The sequence below is a fragment of the Aspergillus nidulans genome, chromosome VII, assembly GCF_000011425.1.
Source record: "Aspergillus nidulans FGSC A4 chromosome VII".
Classification (NCBI taxonomy): domain Eukaryota; kingdom Fungi; phylum Ascomycota; class Eurotiomycetes; order Eurotiales; family Aspergillaceae; genus Aspergillus; species Aspergillus nidulans.
The window spans coordinates 4,019,337-4,038,660 of record NC_066263.1 but is presented as its reverse complement, the minus strand read 5'-3'; the positions used below and the strand labels follow the sequence as shown (position 1 = coordinate 4,038,660).

Here is a 19,324-nt window from a genome sequence, read left to right as displayed (position 1 = left end):
TGTACTTACCCTTTCGCTATCGGCGTGGGCGTGGTCTCAAGGCTATAGAGGGCGTTGAGATGGCGAATTCCAGGCACTAACAATAAGGCCACCCGTGCTTTTCAGCCCGTCGCATAACGTGCAGACTGGCAGAATCGCCGCACGTTCAAATCACTACGATAGCAACAGTAGAGGCGAGGACGTGAGATCCGTGTGATACTCTAGGTCGTTCCTGAGAACATTGGGTTTCGTCTAGATTCTCACGCACTGCGGCCCACTGTTGCATGAACGGTGCACCGAACGGGCATCAAGATTGACTCTCTTCTGTTCCGCCTATAGATCGGACTGATCTTTTCCTAGGGAGACTATTACTATCGCGTTTGATTATCGATCTCTGGATGCCCGGCGCTATCCTTCTTCATTGGTCGAGCGGGCCAAGTTTCAAAGTAACATGAAACCAATAATGAATCAGCTCAACTCCTCAGCCCGCTATGATAATTTAACAGCCGCGCAACCACAACGCCCACCACTACGCTCTGATAAATGCACCGAGTGCGGCTTCCGATGGTGCTGGCTGTATTCAAAGATGACTGGACCGGCTAATTTCGTTGGGCTCGTGGCATACCAATCACCATAACTCCTATCGTCTGGTTACTCCCTGTCAATCTAGCGCTAACACTCCTAGATTGTCTCGTCTAGATCCTAGATGTGAGACTGTGGCCCACCAAACCCCCGACATTGTGTCACGGACACCAGGGTGTTCAGCTAAGGGCTTATTGCCCTTATAATATCAGGGCCCGCCACTTTCTTCTTCCTTGGACGGCTTTAACTTTCGCTCCTTTAGTTTTCGATTCTCGTCTCGGCCTTCTGGAAGGCTGTCCATTCCTTATATATATATATATTTTTATTTCATATTTCCATTCAACATACGCCGTTAATCGGACACCGACTCATCTTTTATGGACCGCGTCTATTGAGAATGGCCAAAGGAATACTTGGAAAGTCACGCTCGCCAGCTCGAGCGCCGGGCATTTCGAATCCCTCCTTGAACTATACAGATGCCCTGCCAAGGAATGACCTCTGCGAGATCCAGGCTGGCGTCAGTTACAGTCGTCCAATCCATCAGGTTTTCAAAGAGGGACAGCATCCTGGCATGTCTGATAAGCATAATCGCAGAAAAAAGCCAGATTCTCAGGTGCCTGGTTTTGATTTTCAACTTACTAGCTCACCAGTCGAAGCTGAAGCGTTAGACACGCACCTTGGAGTGGATGAGTCGATGATCGGCATTGCTCTTGGAAGCCCTCGACTGTTGGAACAATATAATACTGCATCTCAGCCGCAACGAATACCGCCGCCCACGCCTCCCGACGAAGAAAGGCCTAATTCATCGCTGCAGCGCAAGCCAAGTAAGTGGAAGAAAATTGGAGGTCTGTTCAAGGCAAAGAACGCCGTTGCCCATAATGCAAACAAGCCGTTCTACCAGGTTCAAGCTCCGAATGACGGGCCGTCGCAGGGGTCTACACATTCGATAGACTACAAACCTCGGCGGAGAGCAGGTACCAAGACCGCACCAATTGAGAATACAGAATTATGGCCGTGTCTTGCTTCGGAGAATGAAACTCCGGCCCATCAGCAAGGGTCTAAGCCAAATCCCGGATCCTTTCTCCAGGTTGAGATACCTCAGGTTGAGATGGAACGGTACAGCGTAATGTTTGGTGGCCTTCTAAACAATGATCGGCCCTCCCTGTTGGCTAGGCGGAGCAAAACACTGGATAATTTAACAATTCCTGACAAGGAGGTGAGTTCCGAACGTCGGTCCACCATGCAATAACTTACTGATGGCCGCACGTCCTAGTCATCTCCACCGTTGTGCCCGCCTCGACGACGAGCAACTTCCCCAGCAGTATCCCCCAGTTTTAACTTGTTCCCAACTGTACCAGCCAACAAGGCTACAAAGGTTCTCGGAACTCAAAAGGCATCCGAGCCTTCAGATCAATTGCGAAAAGCATTGACGGCGCCTCGAAACCAATCTCAGGAGGCTCTGCCTGGCTCAAATGGCTCAACGCCGGACATTTGCCCCAAAACACAATCCCACCGCGCCCAGGCCTCCATCACATCTTTCCTCTCTGCAACCTCAATTGGTTCCGATGACGAACCACTTCTGATACAGAAGTTCGAACGAATCCGAACATACGCCGGCATGAAAGAGCCATCCTGGGGAGTATCACATTCAAATAAAGCACCGGTAACCATGACAGTACCATCCTCGGAAACCTCAACAAAAGCAAAGAACCTCACCATCAGGACGCGAGAGCTCCATTCAAGTTCGGACTCAAACAGCGTCAGCTCAACAGAGACCTTCTCGGACACACCCACAGTGACATCAGCATCTTCCCCAATCCTCTCACCTTTAAGCACGACAAAGTCTCCGCCCAGAGACAAGAATGTAGCCACAGCAAGAACCATATCCACGTTGCCCCCACCACGAACAACATCCCGAGCAGGCGATAATGCTCCAATCCCAACCATCGAAGTGTCGGTCGCACGCTCTGTCTCCGTCTCAAAGGGCAAGAAGCAGGTCCTTGTCCCTGTCAGGAAAAGAACCCCTCACTTGAACTCTAGTAATGAAAGGCTTGTTGTAAGACAGGCTAAGACTCCCACGGTTACAGCTCCGGCGTATGGGCATCGCCCGGGCCTCTCGCAGGATGCGCGTATTGAAACTGTTTAAGTCTGCTTTACCATGTCTCTTTTACTAGTTCTTCTTGGATTGCCTTCTGTTCTTAAAGCTTTGCGTGGATTTAGTCATGGTTACATACCCCTTGTTGTTTTGTATGGCACAGTATAGTAAAGTGTGGCCGTCTTTCCTGTTTTATGCTTTGGGTAGGTTTATTTATATTGAAGCACAACGCAGCGAGCATGAAAATTCTCTGGGTTTTGTCTTCTTTTTCAGTTGGTATCCATGCTCATATAGTATCTAGCAGCCGTCGCAGGGGTTGTTCATCTAACATTATTTGGTATATCCTTGTCGACATTCCTCACCTTTTGTACTCATCTGCAGTCGCATCATGTCTCCCTTTTTCTTATCATAACGCCTTGGGTCAATATCTTAAATCAGATACAGTGTGTTTGCTGAGGCATTAGTTCAAACGAAGCTTTTCGCAAGGTTGTGTCGAAATATTAGTTCTGGAAAACAAGGACATTATATACAAAAATAGCAGGGTGCAGTGGTAGAAGCTTGCATATTGTAATTTTATTGAATAAGCATATGGCTCCGTAGGCTATATTGAGGAAGAAACCGCGAGTTGAATCATTGTATATCTTAGCTGTCCATGGAGCGCCCCAGGCATCTATACTTAGGTCATTCACTGCACCACTGCCGAGGATCTAACTGCCCTTCCCTTCAATTCTCTTCAATCCCCTCACCTCCCCGCCTCCTACCACCTTTACATCTCTTTTCAAAGGGAAATTGGATCGATTCGGATTATACACTGTACTTTGAAAAATGATGAACGGGACAGAATCCATCGAGTCGCAGTGGCTGGCCCAACTAGCTGCCATGCGGCAGGCCATCGCAGATCTGAACCTTACCAAAAACCCCGCCAACGCCCAGCTGACGTACGGCAGCGATCTTGACCTCGACCTCGACGAGAACTCCTCTTCCGCCGGGACAGTGGACGATGTCTGGGATCTAATCAGTTTTGATGAGGAGTCCACAAGCGAGGGCATTTACGAAATCGATGATCTCCTTTCCCCTCCAGTCTCCGAACAATACGATCAAACGTGGCTACAGCAGAGATGCCAGCTTCTCGCTTCCCAGCAACCTGGGGTGGAATTGAACGAGGTAGCGCAACAAATCATAGCCGCGCTAGCTACCGACAGTGGCGACGACGAGCTGCAGATGTCCCTCGCTGAGATTGTGGGGTTCGACGACCTGGATTTCGTGATTGAGCTGATCGCACACCGGAAGGAGATACTGAGAAGTCTAGATGCTGGACCGGGGAAAACTCAAGCGCAGACGGATGGATTGGCATCTGGACAATTGCAGACACGGGCCGAGAGAGAGCAGGCTCTTCGGAGGCAGGACTTCGAGCACAAAAATGCAGCTCTTCTGCCGGCGCAGACTAGGGAGGGGCCAAAATACCCGCATGTATTCAAGACGCACGACTCGAGAAACATACTCGCCCTGAATGGAAAAAGCTATGGTCTACCACTGGGTAGTAGACAAATTGACGAGCCGAAATATACGGAGGTCGAAGTCCCTGCTTCCAAAGTTGGAACCATCGGCCAGCAACAGAAACTGGTTCCGATATCTTCCATGGATGGTCTTTGTCAGGGTACCTTCAAAGGCTACAAGACTTTGAACAGAATGCAGAGTCTGCTGTACGATGTCGCCTACAAAACTAGTGAGAACATGCTTATCTGCGCGCCTACTGGAGCGGGTAAGACAGATGCCGCTATGCTGACAATTCTGAATGCCGTTGGGAAGAACACGGTCCCCAATCCCGCTGAGCAGCCGGGTGCTACCGAGTTTTCGGTCCTAGTGGATGATTTCAAAATCGTCTATGTGGCTCCCATGAAAGCCCTCGCTGCCGAGGTTACCGAGAAACTTGGAAAACGCCTTGCATGGCTGGGAATCAAAGTTCGTGAACTGACTGGTGACATGCAGTTGACGAAACGGGAGATTGTGGAGACTCAAATCATAGTCACCACCCCTGAGAAATGGGACGTAGTGACTCGAAAAAGCACTGGAGACACGGAACTCGTGCAAAAGGTCCGCTTGTTGATCATTGATGAAGTTCATATGCTACACGACGAACGTGGTGCGGTCATTGAGTCATTGGTGGCTCGAACCCAACGACAGGTGGAAAGTACCCAGTCGCTCATTCGCATTGTCGGTCTGTCAGCAACCCTGCCAAACTACGTCGACGTCGCCGATTTCTTGAAGGTCAATAAGATGGCCGGGCTGTTCTTCTTCGATTCCTCTTTCCGACCAGTGCCCCTCGAGCAACACTTCATTGGCGTTAAGGGGAAGCCAGGCTCTAAGCAATCCCGCGATAATATCGATACTGTGACTTTTGAGAAAGTCCGGGACATGCTCGAGAGAGGACACCAGGTCATGGTATTCGTGCACTCGCGCAAAGACACTGTGCTAACTGCGCGGATGCTCAAGCAAATGGCAGTTCAGGACGGATGCGAGGCTCTCTTCAGCTGCCATGAACATGAAAACTATTCTAATGCGCTACGAGATATGAAACATGCTCGTGCTCGCGAGCTGCGTGATTTGTTCGCCAGTGGATTTGGCACACATCATGCCGGGATGAGCCGAAGTGACCGAAACCTTATGGAGCGTATGTTTTCTGAGGGGCTTATTAAGGTTCTCTGCTGTACAGCTACGCTTGCCTGGGGTGTTAACCTGCCAGCCGCGGCGGTGGTCATCAAGGGAACTCAATTATACAACCCACAAGAGGGTAAATTCGTCGATCTCGGCATTCTGGATGTCTTGCAGATCTTCGGTCGTGCTGGTCGTCCTCAATTCCAAGATACAGGTATCGGCTTCATTTGTACAACACATGACAAATTGAACCACTACCTGTCTGCGGTAACTTCGCAGCAGCCAATTGAATCCCGCTTTTCAAGTCGATTGGTCGATAATTTGAATGCCGAGATTGCTCTCGGAACAGTCACGTCGATTTCAGAAGGAGTGCAGTGGCTGGGATATTCCTACCTCTTCGTGCGCATGAAGCGCGAACCTCGAAATTATGGCATTGACTACACTGAATTGATAGACGACCCTGGGCTAGTTTTAAGACGTCGCCAGCTTATCATCCAGGCTGCGCTTGTTCTGCAAAAAAGCCAAATGATAATCTACAACGAGAAAACCGAGGAACTTCGAGCTAAAGACGTTGGGAGGATTGCAAGTCAATACTATGTGCTTCAGACGAGTATTGAGATTTTCAACGAGCTCATGCGGCCTCGATCAGGGGAGGCAGACGTCTTGCGGATGATCAGTATGAGTGGTGAATTCGACAATATCCAGTCTCGTGAAAATGAGTCGAAAGAACTCACTAGACTTCGCGAGGAAGCGGTCCAGACTGAAGTGGAAGGAGGAAATGATTCTGCACAGGCAAAGACCAACATTCTGCTCCAGTCCTACATTTCCCGAGCCAAAATTGAAGACTTTGCCTTGGTCTCAGACACTGGATATGTAGCGCAAAATGCAGCACGTATATGCCGTGCTTTGTTCATGATTGCATTGAACCGACGTTGGGGCTATCAATGCCAGGTCCTTCTCTCGATGTGCAAGTCTATCGAAAAGCAGATGTGGCCGTTCGATCACCCGTTCCGGCAGTTTGATTTGCCGCAGCCGATTCTAAGGAACTTGGAAGAGAAGCTGCCGACTTCATCAGTTGAATCGATGAGGGATATGGAAACTGCAGAGCTTGGCCAACTTGTCCATAACCACAAAATGGGCAAGACATTGGCGAAACTGCTTGATAACTTCCCCACTCTCAGTGTCGAGGCTGAGATTGCACCGCTAAATCGTGACGTCTTACGTGTGCGCCTAATGCTGTATCCAGAATTCACCTGGAATGATCGACACCATGGTGCCTCCGAATCATACTGGATCTGGGTTGAAAATTCGGAGACGTCCGAGATCTACCATCACGAGTACTTTATCTTGAGTCGAAAGAAGCTCTATGATGACCACGAGCTGAACTTTACCATTCCTCTCTCAGACCCGTTACCGAATCAAATTTATGTTCGAGCTATATCTGACCGTTGGTTGGGAGCGGAGACTGTTACCCCGATATCGTTCCAGCATCTGATCCGTCCGGACACTGAGAGTGTGTACACGGATCTCCTCGAATTGCAGCCTCTTCCTATATCTGCTTTGAAGAATCCGATCCTTGAAGAGCTGTACGGGCAGCGCTTTCAGTATTTCAACCCGATGCAGACTCAGCTCTTTCATGTTCTATATCACACCGCGGCAAATGTACTTTTAGGATCGCCGACAGGTAGTGGGAAGACAGTCGCGGCGGAGCTAGCCATGTGGTGGGCTTTTAGAGAGCGTCCAGGCTCAAAGGTCGTGTATATTGCGCCTATGAAAGCGCTTGTTCGCGAGCGTGTAATGGACTGGGGAAGACGGCTTACAGCGCCTATGGGCCTCAAACTAGTTGAGTTGACCGGTGACAACACGCCTGACACACGGACGATCCGAGATGCAGACATCATTATCACAACACCAGAAAAGTGGGACGGTATTTCTCGTAGCTGGCAAACCAGAGATTACGTCCGCAAGGTGAGTCTGGTCATCATTGACGAGATTCATCTGCTTGGCGGTGACCGTGGGCCCATCCTGGAAATCATTGTCTCTCGAATGAACTATATCGCTTCACAGTCAAAGGGTTCGGTCCGATTAATGGGCATGTCGACGGCCTGTGCGAATGCCTCCGACCTTGCAAACTGGCTGGGAGTGAAAGAAGGCTTGTACAATTTCCGTCACTCCGTTCGGCCGGTGCCTTTAGAGATCTATATCGATGGGTTCCCCGAGCAGCGTGGTTTCTGCCCTCTTATGCAGTCAATGAACCGACCTACTTTCTTGGCCATCAAGAACCACTCTCCCGAGAAGCCTGTGATTGTGTTTGTTGCTTCTCGTAGGCAGACTCGACTGACTGCCAAAGACTTGATAAACTTTTGTGGAATGGAGGATAACCCTCGTCGTTTTGTCCGTATGTCGGAGGATGATCTGCAGTTAAACCTTGAACGGGTTAAGGATGATGCTTTGAGGGAGGCTCTTTCCTTTGGCATTGGTCTCCATCATGCTGGTTTGGTGGAATCCGATAGGCAGCTAGCGGAAGAGCTCTTTGCCAACAACAAGATTCAAATTCTTGTAGCCACCAGCACTCTCGCCTGGGGCGTCAACCTTCCTGCACATCTCGTCGTCGTTAAGGGAACACAGTTCTTCGACGCGAAGACGGAGGGTTATAAGGACATGGATTTGACAGACGTCTTGCAGATGCTGGGTCGTGCGGGTCGGCCTCAATTCGATTCGTCCGGTATTGCGCGGATTTTCACACAGGACTCAAAGAAGGCGTTCTACAAGCACTTCTTGCACACCGGTTTTCCTGTGGAGTCTACACTTCACAAAGTCCTTGACAACCACTTGGGTGCCGAAGTCTCTGCTGGAACCATTGCCACCAAGCAAGACGCTCTCGACTACCTGACCTGGACATTTTTCTTCCGCCGTCTGCACAAGAATCCATCCTACTACGGCCTTGAGATTTCCGCGGACCAGCACAACTCTCTCGAAGCTCAGACTTTAGCGCAAGACTTTATGATCGACCTAGTCGACAAGTCCCTCAGCGAGCTGTCAGAATCTAGCTGCATAATATTCGACTCAGCAACTGGCGAGGTCGACCCAACCCCGTTTGGTAAGATCATGAGCTACTACTACCTTGCACACAAAACGATCCGCTACCTCCTCTCCCACGCAAAGCCAGCCCCATCTTTCCACGACGTTCTTAGTTGGATGTGCTCCGCCACGGAATTTGACGAACTTCCCGTTCGCCACAATGAGGATCTCATCAACGCCGAGCTCTCGCGGAACTTACCCCTCGCTGTAGACCCCATGGGCGATCTACCGATGTGGGATCCCCACGTCAAAGCCTTCCTTCTCCTACAGGCCTACATGTCTCGCATTGACCTCCCCATCTCCGACTATGTTGGAGATCAGACATCAGTCCTTGACCAGAGCATCCGTATCATTCAAGCCTCCATCGATGCAATGGCGGAACTAGGCTACACGGCCGCATGCCGCACGTTCATCACCCTCCTACAGTGCATCAAATCCGCCCGATGGCCAACTGACCACCCGCTCTCGATCCTCCCAGGAGTTGACCCATCCACTAACACAGACAAAGACAGCAAAACCCGCCTCCCATCATCTTTAACCTCCCTAACTTCCCTGCCTCACGGAGCAATCACAACACTCCCCGGCAAACTCCACCTCCCGGCTTCTTTGCATTCTCAGTTCACCAAGGCAACAAGTTACCTCCCACGTCTCGCGGTCTCCGTCCCACTGTCCTCGGAACGTGGCCTAAGTGTTTCGCTAACACGCAAGAACCACCCCAGCAACCCAGACTTCCGCATATATGCGCCCCGCTTTCCCAAACCGCAAACTGAGGGCTTCTTTCTACTCGTTTGTGCTTCTAAATCCGATGGCCAGGATGGAGATCTACTGGCGCTCAAGAGGGTTTCGTGGCCTACCGGTAACAATAACGATCATAACAACAGTAACGGGAAAGGATTGAACAAGAACAAAAAAGCCACAAATGCTCTAGGGCACGGACATGCACACGGTTCTGTGTCCACTACTTCCACGGTCAAGTTTCCTCGTGACATCCCTGTTCCACAGCGTGTGAATGTGAGGGTAATTAGTGATTCCTATCCGGGGATGGAGTGGGTTGTTTCCGGTGTGGAGGTAGTGGCAGAGCCTGGTGGAAGTGGTAACGGGAAGAGAAAAGGCATCGAGAATGAGATGCAAAGACAGGTTGTTCCAGAGTCGGGTGTCCCGGCAAAGGAACAATTTTGAGCTTGGGTTGCTTTATATCACGGCGGCTTTGCTCTGTGTCATGTGGCATCATCACTGTACGGGTTTCTATATCGTACTGATGCGGACGGAAACACTGGAGATAAGCTCAAAGGGGCCACTGGCTACACGACCAAGTAGTACCTCGACCGCATAGAAAAGCCCTTATGCTAATCTGCACGCCGGCATCCGGGCCAGTAGAACAAGGTTAGAGGAGTTTGGTTGACTGGGTTTGGTTTAGCTACGGGACAATACATCTTGGCTTGCGTACTCTTTAGACTTAAAGATGTAGATTACTATAGATCCCATAGAAGTGTTATGCATTTTCATGCATTACCTGCGAATCTGTTTCAAACGTTCAGCCGCTTTCAGAGGGAAACAGAGTAGAATAAGGAGGTAAAGCGAAAACAGTTCAGAAAAGCGCAGCAGGGCTGCTTCGTGGATCTGATTCAGCCAGAAGATGATTATTGTTTTCTTCAAATGCTACATTTATATACATTCCAAATTACACCGAGCTGAGGACCTCTGAACGATTTTTGTAGCCTTCGTTTTGCGTTGTAATAAAACTGATGTTGATGGTAAAGAATATCCTTCATATATTCAAGTCACCTTCACATATTCAAGTCCGCTCGCATTTAAGACTCATATGCGATTGAGCTGTATGCAATTATGTTTTTGTATATTCACAAAAGATTTGACCAACTCAACGAATTGGTTCCGTGGCGCAATTGGTTAGCGCGTGGTGCTAATAACGCCAAGGCTGAGGGTTCGATCCCCTCCGGGACCATTATTTTCATTATTTTTCCAGATTAACACCCTCTTTTTCCTCTATCTCTATTTGTCTTTCTTTTTGTTGCCGTGTAAACAAAGGGCCTGTAGTTCCCTCTTTACCCAGAGAGACAAGCAAAACAACAGGGTGGGAACAATGAGCAAACGAAGCGGCCGCGCATGGACATGACGGACATCTGACTAGAAACAGCAGCTTGAGACTGAAGGGGAAAAATGCGAACCGAAGAATACGGTTCTCCCAAGCCAATATTAACTGACCCTAAGGATCAATGGAAGAGGAAGTATTTCATTACATGGAGACCACCGTGGTTGTCGTTGAGGAACTTCTCCCTGAAAAGTAAGTAGCTTGGGAGCATGCACAAACTCTTGCTTAGCTACAGACGCCGAGAGCTGCGGAGGATCATGTCGTTCAGCCTGTAACAGAGCCCCCGCCCCCAGATTTGCCAAGTCTAGTTACACGATTGTTGGAGGGGAACCAGCTGGACGATATGAGTCCGGTCCCTGTAAATACAACGCGGCAGAATCCAGAAGCAGGTGCCGCAGTCAGTCCCAGTGCCGCAGGAAGATTTCACACGCCCAACTCCCTATATGCTGAAGCCATCGCACCCAGTAACAAGAACCGACCACGACCTCCCAGTCAGCATCTGAGAACCAGTTTGCAACCGCACAATCCAGATAGCATCCGTAAGCTGTGGAAGAACCGCTAATACATCAAGATAATAATCGGGCAGGAAATTGGGATACCACCTTCTCTAACGAATCATGGGAGATTATGAGGTTGTTATAGAATCGGCAGGTACAGTTGAACTAGGACCTTCTCAACCGGACATCGAACAATACGCAACATATCTACTTGATCCGGAACAGGCTCAACGGGAATAATTGAGAGACAGGGGATTGGTCTGCTGTTTTGATACTCCGTGCAATATGGAAGAAACGAATCAACAAGAAACGGGAGGGTTCAGGGAGCTAAAATGGGCGGAGGGTCACAGTTACATCCCTTGTCTACGAGCAAGGGGGGTGGAGGGAGAGGGACATGATCTCTGTATGTGCTAATTCGCTTGCTGAGGCGCAGACCACCGCCAACAGTATGCGCAGGACCCCAATCAGAATGCAAGTTCTTATGATTTTCCACTACGCAAAGGCCTGTCGACGAGTGAATTTGCGCTGCAATTGACGGTGGCAGTTCCACTATCCTGAGTTTTCGAAGCAACCTAGCGGTGACCCATCAACTTGTCGCGTCCGTGGCAGCACCGCAGGACTGGTGGGAGCGACGAGCAAGATCACGATCCAGATCGGTCCAGGCACGCCTTGGGAAACGATTGAAAGCAAGTAGCGCTGCCGTGTCAGCTGCTCCCAATCAGACGCATGAGGATCCAGTGCCGGCGGAGACAGCAACAAGTTAGAGACCGAGGTCACAATAGAAGAAACTGACTGGACGCCTCGGTCAGTGGCTCAACCTGCTTTGAGTATTTTCGAGGCGTGAGATAAGGAAGGCGCTGGAAGACAGTGCATAAGGTCCTTGTTAATCGTCAGACCCTTGAGAAATGGTTTGAGTGGGAAAGAAACAGGGTAAGAAACTGACAGGCCACATCTTATGAAAAGGACCTGCGGAACTCATCAGCGCACTTTCAAAGCGGCAATTGAGGATGAACGAATACAATTTTCATGGATTCAGAGGGTCAAAAGACCATTCTGAGACGCGGCTCAAGACTGGCCTGCACCATCGTTGAGCCTTCTATTAATCACTGAAAGTCTGCATTTACAAAACTGCGACACTGTTGCATTGAAGTTACTATTCCGTGTGACCGTGATCTAATTGAGATCACTGAGGTTTGAACCAACAGTGCGCTGAAGGCGCAGTGCCCTAAGCTGACCAGATCAATGAGAGCTTAATTGATAGTGCATCCATACAGGAAAACCATTAGACTCTGGACTTGTGCAATGCTGAAACGCATTTAAATGTTAGCAGCCTGAAAGAAGCTGTGACATAATGTATCATGTAATGCTCTTCTAGTCCGATGCGAATGTACGTATATTCTATAACCTACTCATTATTCTACTGCGCTTAGCTTGCAACGTCCCCATCGATATCTTTAATTGAACCTCAGGATTCACCAACTTCAACATGTCTAATCATGAACCCAATGACGAAGGCCCATCCCAAAGCTTGGTTGCCGCTCAAGCTAGGCGGATAATTCTGCAAATTGGAGTCTCGATTTGTTACAGCTCGTGAGACACTTGTAACTGAGAGCGTTTTCTTCGCATGCCTGCTCTCTGGACGATGGGATAATGCTCTTCCCGACGGGTCTTATTTTATTGACGCAGATCCCACTTTGTTTGAGCACATCTTGCGTTACCTTAGGCGTGGGGTGCTCCCGATATTTTATGATATCAATAAAGGTCATGACCACGCGTTATATCTTGCCCTTTTTAAAGAAGCACGATACTTTCAAATTGCTCGGCTCCAAGACTAGCTTGAAAATAAGCGATACCTCCATGCACTAGCTGTGGAGTGCTCCGTCGAAGAAGTTGAAGGGACTAGATATCTTTCTACAACACTGCCTACAGACACAAGTGTTGAGCACTACCCCAGATGGGAAGCCAGAAAGGTGTATGTGTGCCCTCGAGGGATAAGATGTCACCGGGGACAACCACAAAGATGCGGCATAAAATGCAAGAGGCACAAGGTGATGAGGATACTGCTTATGAGGAGGAGCAAGCTCTTATGTGTGTGGTGGTGAAAAATCGAATTGTCCTAAACATGCAGGACTGTGTAGCTAGTCGGAAGAGTCTACCTACGAGCATCACATGGAACTTTTCGCTTCCCTCTGACTACCAGGAAGAAGATGATGAATAGCGAAATCGGTACAGTACTCACAGGCCAAAAGATTGGTATCTCATACACAAATCATAGACCTCTACATCCTGAACAGGTTGGTGGAGCGCGTCCTGGAATACGAAGGCGTAGAGAACCTGGCAGGAGCCTTCTAAATGGTTTGAGCCTTATCTCCCTGCGCTATAGGATATCTAACTGCCTGAATAGATAGGTTCTGATAAGGGGACATCACGCGTTCTACAGGTGTATATCTGGGTAGGATCAGCCTCGCTGAGCGACAGATTTGCCGAACCCTTAACCTGAACATGTGTTGGAATTGCTCCGCAGTCACCGACCATTATATACACCATCCTAAGGCCTCTTCCTGGGTTCCATATAGCTTATGACAGTCGGCGTGTTGTGCTTCGCAATACTGGCTCCCTTGAAGTCGGCCACAGAGAGTTGACTCTAGGATGTAAGAAACTGCCGCTGCTCAACGGGTACAAATATAATCCTGTCCTCGTGCTCAGCTAATCTAAACGCGATCAACTTTCTGGAATTATAGTGACAGTCTGGATAGCCTCAGTATAGATTGTTGAGCGGGCTGCCGCTTGTGGGTTCGTTACGTTAGTATTTGGGTACATCAGCAATTTTTATGTAGAGTATATAGCCTGATTAGGACATTTTATGCAAGGTTTGTTCTTGGCGGTTCCCGTGAGTTACCCAGAACCCGCTAACCCGTGGCGGGTCCCTAACCCTCGACCCGACCCGCAGGTTCGGGTTGTAACCTTGGACCCGTCACGGGTTTTGTCATGGTCGACCCAAGCATACTCTTTATATCTGCCCTCGACCCAGAATCCCAGGCGTGATCTCAAAGAACGGCTTCAGATGTGGGTCATGCGCCTTACACGTAAATCCTAACTATTGGTCTAGCGACAGGTGTCCATAAGTGTACTGGGTGAAACGGTAGGCCAAACAGATTATCAACAAGACCTTTCTGGCGCTTCTTGCAAATCCTACGCATGGAGAAGAGAATGATGTACCAAAAGGTCATTTGTGGGAGGTCCTCTGCAAAGGGACGCATAATCTATATGTTAGGCGGCAAGGAGAAGCAGATCCTAGTTTTGCTGGATTGGGAAAGCCGGGGTGGTATCCGACTTACTGGTAATATTTTCAGCTGTCTGTGCCTTACGGTGGAACTATGACTGGTGTATTATGGTTGAGAAGACATAGATTGGTTTGTTTCTGAGGCTGCATGGCTGTAAACGCTTCGTCTGAATTATGGTTATAATTATCGTTATAATACTGTTGCTGGTGAGGACCTATCAGCAGAATCCGAATGGTGATACGTCATTAAGAGAAACCAGAAAATGCTACGTATAAAGATGAGTTCTTCTGGTTGATGCTTGAAAACTTGCTGCAGCGAGATGATTGACATGTCGTCGGGATGCTCGCTGTTGAGGGTTACGGGTGGAAATGCGGTCGTTTACGGCCTCAGTAACGGTCATTTTCAGAGTCGATCCCACAGGTCCTCACATTCTAACTGTAAACCCTCCACTAAAAGATTCTATGTTGCGGTTAATTTGCTTGTATCACGTTCGTATTTCAATTGATTGTTGTGCTAGATACGATCGTACCAACGCTGCTGAAAATCTTATATAGAATACAATGCCAAGCACGCTGTTCCCAACATCACAAACATATAGGTCTGGAAATAGCGCCGATAACACCCGTGACTTCGTAATTGGTACGTTGACCAAGCTAGATACTGGCACGCCGAGGAGCCAGGGTACGCTGAAGCTTCTTCTTCTCTTCATTTTCCTCGGGAAGAGGTAGAGACCCTTGGCTCTTCAACTTTTGCAAGTACTCCTTACCATAGGCATATCCAACCTGGTAAATTTCATCAAAATTGCCGAATTCAAGGGTCCCGTAGCGGTCGATTGGCGGACGCATGTAGAGACAGCCGGGGATATTCTTGGCCCGTTCAAGATTGTCGATGGACGAGACATAGGCCAGTCGTGCTTGAATCTCGGATAAAGTTGGTGGATTTGGGATGGAAGAGAACGGGTTCCAGCGATTGATGACTGACCACATGCCTGACAAGGAATCACCGTAGCCCTGAGGGGTATTGTCGTCGATGGAGCCCACGTCGATTGCGAAAATGACGTCTGCGCCGAGCGTCTTCATATGGGCTACCGTGAGGTTATCAATGTAGCCGCCGTCGAGAAGCATGCTCCCTTCGTCGCAAATGGGCGGGAGTAGACCTGCCAGTGACATTGATGCGCGCACATAACGCCAGACATAGCCGGAGGAGTGATACTCAGCCCTGGAGCGGCTAATATTGGTAGTATTACAATAGAACTCCAACCAGAAATCCTCAATTTGGCTATCGCCAAAGGTTTTGAAAATTCCGCGATTGAATTCATGGCCTGTTGTGTACGACACGGACGGGTAGGTAAGGTCCAAGGCAAACCGCCATATACTCCCCATACGCCCGGCAAACTTCTTTGCGCGACCGTACATTGGGACAACATCTGCATCTCTGGCATAGAGACCGCCTATAAAGGCACCAATAGATGTCCCCCCAACAATGTCAACTGGAATGCCAGCCTCTTCTAAAGCCTTGATGACACCCACATGAGCAATGCCTCTCGCACCACCCCCTCCAAGAACAAGCCCGACCGCCCTGCCACAGAGGCGACGGGCTAAGCGGTGAAAATCACCTTTGAACGGTGTCTGGGCTGAGTAGATGGGCGTTTGTCGGATCCGCCGTGACGTATATTTTTGAATCTCCGCCTGCAGAATTTGAACCCTCTGTTTCAACACCGTACCAAGTCGCTTTGTTTGAGGATGCGATGGCTCTGCAGTTAGTCTGAAAGCCATCTGAATATGGTGGTGGCCTCCATTTATCCAGACACGATTCTTGAGCCATTTGCGAGTAAGACCAGGAGGGCAGTATCTGTCTGCATGTAGCAACACAAGTTCTTTCCGTGCAGTAGTCTTCATCCCAAGAAGGAACCTCTCATACTCCCCCACATTCGGAGAAGACTCTGCGAGACCCACCAGAAGGATACAGTCGGCCTGACTAATGCACGTCTGCGTCCACGGGGAGTTCACGTTGGTATCAGCGATATATAGAACCATCCCATACTTTTCCTCCAAATCGGCCAAATACTGCGACAGCTTTAGCTTCCCCATTCTGCTAAAAGCGTGTCGGCCCAGGTGGTTCAAGATAGCTGCTTGATTCAGCGAAGTTACACCATCGGTAACGCCAATTTGCTGAAGAGCACTCAGCAGCCGATTGCCAAACTCGACAACTGGGACGCCGGTCGTTATGGGAAGGATACCGACAGTGCGGAGATTGAGGGTTGACGTTGCGGTTTTGACACTACCGGTATTGCCAGGTTCGCCTTGTTCAGTCATGGGGTTTTCAACCAAATCTCGCATTCGTTGGGCAATGAGCTTGGAGACCTGAATTGTTATCCCAGTGTGTTCTTGCGCAAGACTGTTGAAGAGCGATCGAGGAAATTTTGCCAGCTCGGTATCTCGTATTGCGTGCAACGTAGCCGGCCGTGTCGATTCTGTCATCACTTCCAACTCGCCCACGCTCTCTCCTTGTCCATGCTCGCCAACCACGGTCATTTTACCCCCCTTGCCCTCGTGAACTGATCGAAGGCGGCCGTTTAGAGTAATATAAATAGCATCACTTTCGTCACCCTGGTGGTAAATAACTTGGCCAGCATTTACCTGGACCCACTCCAGAGCGAAATCGATGTGGAGGAGGAGGCGCGGAAGAAGGCCTGTAAGTCTCTTTGCCAACGTTAACAGGGCAATTGGGTACCGCTCAGCTAATCTCTCTAGAGAGGCCCGCGGAAGGAACCCAACGTAAACATCCGTCTTTGCAACAACATCGGTATAAGAACGGTAGGATGCCATGGCACCCACATAGCCTTGCATTCCACCAGGCTTGATCATGTAAAGAGACTTCCGAGAAGGTTTCTTGCGCTTAGATTCGTTGATGGGCGCTGCAGCAGTGGCGCCGCGTGATGTAGCCGTTTGGGTTCTTTTCAGCGTCGGAAATAATTCTTCATCAGGCTGGGCATGACCAGGCCTGGATGCCCCAACAAGATCGTCTCCCTTTTCGTTAACCTGAACTCCAACGTCCAGAAAGCCGTCTATAACGTAATAGAGCCCCGGGTGGCGTTCACCCTGTTCTACCAGAACCGCTCCTTTTGGAAAGTAAACGATCTCTATATCATTAAGTAGGTCTTCCCGGAGATAGACAATTGGTGATGTGCCACCAGCGCTCGTGACAGACATTGACATCATTGACTCGGTATCACCGTCGCCAGACCCTTCGTAGGCATCAATGAATCCAAATGCATTGTTGCTGAAGACGGCTTTCTGGCGACGGGAATCATATGAGACCAGCTTTGGGGATAGTTCGCCGGAGTGACTCCCTTTGCGGAGCGCATTATGTGAGCTGGGGGTTAACCCTATGCCTTTCATGATACAATCTAATATTGATTCACGGAATAAAGCATCTTCGTCGACTGAGTCTTTCCGTTGAAGGGAAGAGCGACGCAGAGGGGAGCGTTCTTTCTCAGTCAGCGGAGAATGAAGTCTAGGGGTAGTAGCGAACTGATCATGTCTAGGCCCGAAACGAGAAAGTTGAATGGTGGAAAGCAAGTCACCTGGGCTAACTCCAGCCGTGTCGTAACCATGAAAAGGCCTTTCTGGGTTTATAAGTGAGTTTGGTCGCTTTGGTAGTGGCATCTTTGCTTTGAGAGCAGCCTCTTTTCTCACAAAACTCATCGACCGGCGTCTTCGGCCGGCGTAGGGGTTATGTAGTGCAATTCCCCTGGTCACTTCCTCAGAGCCTAAACGGTCTTTCTCTTTCAGAAATTTGTCTTTCAATCGGTCTAAAGCTGCTCCACGGATATCATTCGGCAAGTCATAAGTTGTAAACTTTGTCATCTGTTTCTCAATGCCGAGGACCTCATTGGTGAGACCGAGGTAGGAGTGAGCCGTTGCAAATGTCACTCTTTGAAGGCGTGTAAGGATCACCTGGACTATATGGGCGGTAGCTCTGGGGTAGAGCCGCGTCAAGCGTCGAAAGGCACTTGCTGGTATGATCGCGATGGTTGTGTCCACCATTGCCCGCGCAACAATGTCCGGATGAACTGATTTTCTGCGGTTTCCACGCACCCGTTCTGAAGCTGTCGACTGGCCGTTGGGGTGGTATGAAGAGGCACGGCTCTCCCCTAGATGCAGAGGTGGCACCGGCGGCAGGGGCTCAGCCTCACCATTAATGGCGGAACTATCAACTTCAGAATCTCTGGGTAGTACCATGGGCGATCCATTCAACATTTCACCTGGACTATCCAAAAAAGGTGCGGGGGTTGTCCGAGCGGGACTTGGCTGAACGCTGGACATGCTTGAGCTAGAGCCCTCACTTGCCCGTAATCGAATATCCTCCGTAAACAGGGATAGGATTGAAAACAAGGATGACATGGAAGCGCCGTTCTTCACTTCCGTGAGCAGCTGATAACCTTGTTTTCCATCACGAGCCTGATCATCTTCGTCAGAGGATCCCTCAATGACCTCGCCATTCAGTCCGTGCTTCCCGCTTCGCATAGACTTGACAAAAATCTGGACTAACCCATCCACAACCAGGCAGAACCCTTTCTCTTCCTCGAGTTGGAGAGTTTCTCCAGCTATCAACTTCCTAGTTTGCATAGTGCGTGTCAACTCGTGAAAGACAGGTCTCTCAAGGTATCCAAAAACTTTGATCGCGCTGAGAAATTCATCCAAGTAATTGGCCAACCCCGGCTTGGAATCACCCTCCTGCACATCGGGAAACAGGTCAAGCTGCGGTTCCTTGCGCTGCGGCTCCGGGGGTAGCCGGCTGTACATGTTCAGAAACCGATAGCGGATGAACCAGCTGACGGTCGAGACGAGGCCCAGCACGATCAACAGACTAGACATAATTCACTATATGTCAGCGAACTATGCTTTCGAAAGCGATTACGCCGAAGCGTTATATAGCAGGGTTTGTGGCTCTTACAGCGTAGTGAAATTCATTGTGAACGTCAAGCTCATGGAAAAGAGCGTGAAGAGCCATGTTGGCAGTGTAATCGTCGAGAAGG

At 49.5% G+C, this 19,324-nt stretch overlaps 3 protein-coding genes across 3 annotated transcripts, besides 1 other annotated feature; 2 read left to right on the top strand and 1 right to left on the bottom strand.

Moving 5' to 3' along the window:
• Positions 1-19,324: part of a sequence feature (contig 1.41 1170..64302(1)) that runs on past both edges of the window.
• Positions 959-2,735, top strand: ANIA_02483 (uncharacterized protein; the record flags this gene model as incomplete). The annotated part of the gene is made up of 3 exons (XM_654995.1): positions 959-1,777; positions 1,928-2,617; positions 2,649-2,735. The coding sequence occupies 3 exons, from the start codon at positions 959-961 to the stop codon at positions 2,733-2,735; spliced, it is 1,596 nt and encodes a 531-aa protein (XP_660087.1).
• Positions 3,482-9,571, top strand: ANIA_02482 (RNA helicase SLH1; the record flags this gene model as incomplete). Its single annotated transcript, XM_654994.1, has 2 exons — positions 3,482-5,327; positions 5,370-9,571. 2 exons carry the CDS (start codon positions 3,482-3,484, stop codon positions 9,569-9,571), a joined length of 6,048 nt encoding a protein of 2,015 aa, XP_660086.1.
• Positions 14,769-19,163, bottom strand: nte1 (lysophospholipase; the record flags this gene model as incomplete). Its single annotated transcript, XM_654993.2, has 1 exon — positions 14,769-19,163. One exon carries the CDS (start codon positions 19,161-19,163, stop codon positions 14,937-14,939), a length of 4,227 nt encoding a protein of 1,408 aa, XP_660085.1. The 3' UTR covers positions 14,769-14,936.